General features: G+C 38.8%; 1 protein-coding gene across 4 annotated transcripts in view; it reads left to right on the forward strand.

The window, feature by feature from the left end:
• The window catches only part of slit1a (slit homolog 1a (Drosophila)), an 88,238-nt gene that overhangs the window by 78,294 nt on the left and 3,021 nt on the right, over nt 1-6,923 (forward strand). For 2 of the 4 annotated variants that reach the window (XM_058384890.1, XM_058384889.1), the window contains 5 exons: nt 93-223; nt 714-904; nt 2,260-2,551; nt 3,618-3,829; nt 6,565-6,923. The exon at nt 6,565-6,923 is cut by the window's right edge and continues 3,021 nt beyond it. In XM_058384890.1, coding sequence (XP_058240873.1) covers nt 93-223; nt 714-904; nt 2,260-2,551; nt 3,618-3,829; nt 6,565-6,803 — 1,065 coding nt within the window. In that variant the 3' untranslated portion in view covers nt 6,804-6,923. The remainder of the gene's footprint in view (nt 1-92; nt 224-713; nt 905-2,259; nt 2,552-3,617; nt 3,830-6,564) is intronic. The other 2 variants (XM_058384892.1, XM_058384891.1) reach the window with 1 other exon arrangement.

A 6,923-nucleotide genomic window follows, 5' to 3' on the forward strand; every position in this document is an offset into this window, starting at 1 on the left:
GTCCTCAGTGATATTGTCATTTTAGCTAGACAGATTGTATTACCGAAGCGAAATCTGCTTTGTCACACCCTAACGTTTCTTGTCTCTTTAAGGTGTCCACTGCAGAGGACAATGGTATCCTCCTGTATAATGGAGACAATGACCACATTGCTGTGGAACTCTTCCAAGGTCATGTCAAGGTCAGCTACGACCCTGGCAGTCAACCCAGCCATGCCATTTACAGGTATGTCAGAAGATAGAGAAGATACACCAATGGAACCCAGGGATATATATATATATATATATATATATATATATATATATATATATATATATATATATATATATATATATGTATATAATATGTGATATTGTTTGCTGTCTTTTCCCAGCAATAGATTTAACCTCTAACCCATAACTGCTATTTTTCCTTCAATCTGTCGCTCATGTGTATGTAAATAATAATAATATTCCCCATACACCATATTACATACCTTAATTACTAATTCAGTGAAATGATCTCTTTTAAATGTATTCCATTTTCAGATTCTGATTTATTCATTCCTAAAAAGGGAAAAAACATCAATGAGTGAATCAGTCGTATGAGTCAAACAGGCTTATGTAACTCGACTCAGCCAAAAATATCTAGGGTGTAATGTTGCTTCTGTCCTCTTTCTTTCTCTCTCTCTCTCTCTCTCTCTCTCCTCCTCCTCTCTTTTGCTTTCCCTCTCCAGCACAGAGACCATTAACGATGGTCAGTTCCACACGGTGGAATTGGTGACCTTTGACCAGATGGTGAACTTGTCGATCGACGGCGGTGTGCCCACCACCATGGGCAGCGTGGGAACAGTGAGGCCCCTCAATGGAGACGCTCCGCTATACGTGGGGGGTAGGGGCCCAGCGCAGATACCTCGCTCCACTGCAGGCACTCGCAATTAACACTACTGTTAATCATCCCTACCCTAAACACCCCCTCTTACCATTTCCCTAGACTGTGTTTGCTATGGCCCATTTCCCTGCTTAAAGAAAAGCAAAAAACTTTTTGAAAAGCCTTTGGTTTTGCGTCATTAGATGCGCAATTTTTCACTAGACAACTGATGTTCAGTCCATATTTTAAGTCCCTATCAGATACAGTCTACACTTTCCAAAGAAAAAAAGAAAGAAAGAACGATAAAAAAAAGTGATGTGTGCATGCTGTGTGTTTGTTTTTCATTATTGTGCTTGAAACCATTTTTCACTCTCATGGCTACTCTTGAGATCACACCATTACAGTCAAATTCTTGAAAGTGTTGGGGATGCTAATTATTGCAAAGGAGATGAAAATTGGTCTCAGATCTCAAGGGTGGCTTGATGTGTTTTTATGTGTGTCTCTTATATTTTGTGCTTTGCTGTTTATTGTTGCTTGCCTATGCTGCAGGAATGATTTTACACATTCCTCTCTCTTTTCTTTTGTACTGTAAAGTCGCCGAGTCCCACACCATTTAATCACACGATCGCATCCTGTATTTACTTCACCAAACAATCTAATATGCATTGCGTTTCAAAATCGTTTCCTGTCTTAAATGAATTAGCATTTCAAGATTTATAGGACCTCAGACTCAATCAAGAATCAAGATCACTTAAGGAACCCAGTATTTATACTATTATAACACCTTATAACTGTTCTTAAGTATTTACAATTCTAATTAAAGTCGGAAAACAACACTTGCAGTATAATGTTTTGAAAAATTCAGCATTTCAAAGTATTCGGAGGTTGGGGTTCGAGCCTCAGCAGTGCCACTGTTGGGTCCTGTATCGTAACTGACCCTGTGCTCTGAACTTCCTAAACTGATATATGTGAAGAATAGAATTTCACTGTACTGTAATCGTTATGTGACAAAAATAAACGTTTCTTTATAAATGTGACAAAAAATAAATGTTTCTGTCACATAAACAACCATGCACAGTATTTTTGACTGTCCAGGTCATAAAAACAATAAAATAAAGAAAAAAGAAATAATAAAATGTAAAAATTAAAAATAGAAATATGATTATCTGTACCAGAAAAATGAAAAATATATATAATGATATAAATATTTATTTATATTATTTTAATTGAATATAATACATATATTGTATATATATTTTTATAAGGATTACATAGGTGTGGAACACGGCTCTTTAAAATATTCCTTCCTCCCCTTTGCCATGCTTCATCTCTTATTTATTAAATCTTCCCATCCTGTTACCTCTCTGTTCAAGGCTCTTAATCCTGCTCTCCTGTTCTTTATTGAATGGCAGGCATGCCCGTTGATGTGCACTCGTCTATAGCTCCACGCGCATGGCACATTCAGAACGGTTCCAGTTTCCATGGCTGCATCCAGAACCTGTACATCAACAATGAGCTGCAGGATTTCACCAAGACCCAGATGAAGCCTGGCGTGGTGCCCGGCTGTGAGCCTTGTCGAAAGATTTACTGTCTACACGGAATCTGTCAACCAGACGCCGCTCTTGGCCCCGTATGTCATTGTCAGCCAGGCTGGAGTGGCCAGCACTGTGATCAGCCCACTGCCAACCCGTGCCAGGGCAACAAGTAAGTTTAAGTCTCAAAAAATTAAGATTTGTACAGAATATATATAACAATTTCACATAATTGCACACTTTATTCAAAATGTATTCAGATATTTTATTTTTTTTAAAGATTTTTTGTATATATTTTACCTAGATTTTTTACCTATAAGGGTAAATTGCATTTTTATTGTATTTTATTGTTTATTACATTTTTATTTATTTATTTATTTTATTTTTACTAATTTTGCTGCATGTTGTATTGTGTACAGTTGTATATATGACCAATAAAATAAAATAAAATTGTATCATAGCATAATTCTAACACTTCTCTGGCTTTGGCTAGAAGTTGGCTCACCCTTGCTTTGGATGATACTAAACTGCTGTAATCATAAAGACTGTCCAGGATTATTCACACACTTTATTACTGTTTTACGTCATTGTGCACAGTTTCTTCTATGAAGGTTTATTGTTCATGTCTCAGGGAGATTTTCCTTGACAATTTAGCTTATAAAAGATCTATCTGACATGTATCATGTTAAAAATGATATGCAATTAAAATTTAATTCATTCTAACTGAAAAGTACCAAAATCTGAGGACTCTTGATCAGAAGGTCAATCGCTGGTGCATCCAAGCCACTGTGGTGCTCTAAAACGCCTGGAATTCTCTAGAATTTCACAGTTTCCTGCTCTTGCCAAAAACTCCATTATACAATAAAATCCAGTCATTAGTCCTTGGTGGTCCAGCAGCAGGATCACCACCATGGTATGGGTTCAAATCCTAGGCAAAGAACCCACCCAGCCTCAGAGGGGTTAACTCTCAGTGCTGGTCCGAAGCCCGGATAAAATATGGAGGGTTGCATCAGGAAGAGCATCCTGAGAGTAAAACCTATGCCAAAAAATCGAAATGTGAGGATCAGATGTTCTCCTGGAGCAGCTGAAGGACAACAACAACATTAATGTCCACTCATTACATCAGCCAAACGTTATAAATATTATTTGACCCTTAAGGAACAACCGTTTTTGCATTAGAGTTGTGTATATTTGTTAGATCAGAATTGCTCACCGAACACTTTTTCATCTCTCTGCAGGTGTGTACATGGAAAATGCATCCCACTGGACATGCAGTCCTACCGCTGCGAATGCCAGGAAGGTTACCGCGGTGCTTTGTGTAACCAGCAGGGAGAACTCTTCAACCCATGCAGAAGGTTACAGTGCAAGCACGGCCGCTGCCAGATTTCAGACACGGGTGACGCGTTTTGCCACTGTGATAACGGATACACTGGAGAATTGTGCGATCAAGGTGAGAAATGACGTAAGAGTGAATAATAGTGTGCTAATATGCAGTATATCATACAGCCAAAGTAGTCACATTATATTGTATGATGAAATGATTCCACATAACAAGGCACTGTGGTTGTGTCCTAAACCAAACACTATATACTATATAGGTGACTATGAGTCAAGAATTTCCCTCATGGGATCAATAAATAATCTATCTATCTATCTATCTATCTATCTATCTATCTATCTATCTATCTATCTATCTATCTATCTATCTATCTATCTATCTATCTATCTATCTATCTATCTATCTGTCTGTCTGTCTGTCTGTCTGTCTGTCTATCTATCTATCTCTCTATCTATTTAGTTAAGGGGAACATAGGAGTCCAAAATAATGCTTCACTACAATAAAAGGCAGTAAGGAGAACCTCAGAACTCAGTACTCCAGGTTCTGGGTTACAGTCAGGGGCGTCGCTAGGGCTATTCATTCAGGGCTGGAGCCCCGGATGTTTTTAATCTAGCCCCGAATGTTTTATCCCGAAAACATTTTCACCGGAGTGTAGAGGAATTAATGAAATGTTGATCGTTTTATTAGAGCACTGTTGCCGTTTACTGTGCACGATTTTGACTGACATCTCCGCGCACACACACACACACACACACACACACACACGCTCTCGCCAAAATACCGCGAGAGTGTGCGCTGGAATATGCTGTAGAACCGCTCTCGCGATACTTTAATGTCCTACACCTGTCAGTCTGCACAGCGCCACTTTCACACCACGTGACTTAAACACCTTACAGCCCTTAAACGGGACAGCAATAAAAATGTCAGAAAACACAACAATCTTATTATTCAGATAAAAGTCTAACTTCTAATTTTTAATGTTAACACAGTTGATAAAAGTCGGCTAACAAATGTATATTGTGTCAAAAAGGAGGCCCACTGTCTTTGATTATGAAAACCCCTGACATATTGGACCCTTTAGAACATTATTCCATACCCAAGACGGACAAAAGCCTTAAATTAAATAAGCCTAAAGATAGATCTAAATAAAATCTAATCTGTTAAAGCACTAAGACATTACAGTCCGAACCTCATGACTTTCTATCATTCAACTAATGCAGTATTTAAGTTAAAATACAGACATGACTTAGGGGAACAATGGACCAGAACAGACTCCATCATTCGGCTGTTCTGTCTATTGATAAAGGAATTCTCAGCACTAGAAATACTAGTATGATAACTGATCGTTTTGCTCAAGTCTCGGAGATACTCTCTGATGATTCCACCCTCAAAGAAATAGTATAGAAAAGTCATCAAGAGCACAAAGTAGACAAGATACAAGCAGTAAGATAGCTGAGAGAATGAGAGATGAGAGAACAATAAGAGAAGAGAAGCTGTAAAAAATAAAAAAATAATCAAAGAATAATTCATACAGTAGTGGCAGCATAAATCAGGAATGAAATAATAGGTGCATGTATAATATAGATTATTGTAAAATAATAGTAATAATAAAGGATCTGCACGGCATAGCTTCACACACAAGCAGTAAAAGAGATAATATTGCATGGTATACCTGTGTGAGAGAAAATGTAATGAATTTAATGTACTCCTTTTCAGTAGCAAGACTCTGAAATGATGGGAGGAGTCAGAAAAAAGATTGAATTAAATTTTCTAAAGTTGCATACTGTTTGTGTTAATTTCTGTTTATTATTAAACAATATTACATAAAAATGCCCTTACAAAACGTGTTATTCTTGCTTACCCCCTCTCCTCAATTAGCCCCGGATGTTTTGGGCTGAGCCCCTGATGTTTTCAAATCCTAGATACGCCCCTGGTTACAATGCAGCTATATAACACACTTGTGTTGAGTTATTGCAGACACCTTGCCTCAGGTAGACTGCGATTTATAAGCTGAAAAGCGTAAAGGCATTGACGACTGCTTTAAAATCTTTTGGAAGCTGATCTGTTTGAGCAAGGCAAGAGAGGTAGATAGTCTAGAGAATTAAAGCTCTGCTGCATCAGTCTCTTTAAGTAGATGAAATAAGTAACTGATAGGCATTGTGTATAATGTAGGAAACTGAAAATAGATCTGGGGTTTAGGGGACGGATTTAAAAAATCAGTCTAGGACGGTTTTTGAAAAATCACATATCAATTATATCCTCGCACCTCCTGGGGTTAGGGGTTTGAGCTCCGCCTCCACCATGTGATTGTGACTCTGGTTTCTTCCAAAGACATGCTTGTAAGCTGCCTGGCAGGTCAAAATTGTCGGAGTGCGCCTACACTGACCTATTAGTTCCTCAGGAGCTCCTGGTTGCACAGTTCTTTGTGACTGTAAACTGTTAAAGACTATATCAACATTATACATTATACATTATCAACATTTACATTATTTACTGACCAGTGCCACCATTTTAGGGAGATTTTTCCTCGCCACCATCACCTCAGGCTTGCGCTTTAGGGGTAAATGTCAAAGATAAATAGTAACTTAATTTTAAACTTTGTCATTTTTCTATGTCTCTATACTACTGCTTTGAGACAATGTCCACTGTTAAAAGCGCTATACAAAATAAATTAAACTGAACTGAAATGGGTTGGCGCCCTGTCCATTGTGTCCTACACTTGAGCCCCCTGAGTCCCTTGACAAAGTCTTCAGCTTCCTCATGACCCTCTGTAGGTTAAGCTCTACAAAAAACCGATATCTTTCTACATATCGGTTCTATTTACATGTATATCCTTTCCTGTTTAGAGTCAGAGTGTCGCGGTGAACCAGTGCGGGACTTCTACCAGGTGCAGCGCGGGTACGCGATCTGCCAGACGACACGCATGCTGTCGTGGGTGGAATGCAGCGGAGCATGCCAGCCAGGAGCCTGCTGTGCCAGCCAGAGGTCCAAGCGCCGCAAATACACATTCGAGTGCAGCGATGGCACCTCGTTCAGCGAAGAGGTGGAAAAGAGCATCAAGTGCGGCTGTGTGGGCTGCATGTAGTGCAGAGAAGAGAGGTAGAGAGTTAGAAAGAGATAGAAAGAGAAGAGGCAGAGAGCTAGAGAAAGAAACGAGAAAGAGAGATGGCACGAGTCAGAGAGTATACAGAAATATATAATAAAA

The sequence above is a fragment of the Hemibagrus wyckioides genome, linkage group LG29 (assembly GCF_019097595.1).
Source record: "Hemibagrus wyckioides isolate EC202008001 linkage group LG29, SWU_Hwy_1.0, whole genome shotgun sequence".
In the NCBI taxonomy this organism is placed as follows: domain Eukaryota; kingdom Metazoa; phylum Chordata; class Actinopteri; order Siluriformes; family Bagridae; genus Hemibagrus; species Hemibagrus wyckioides.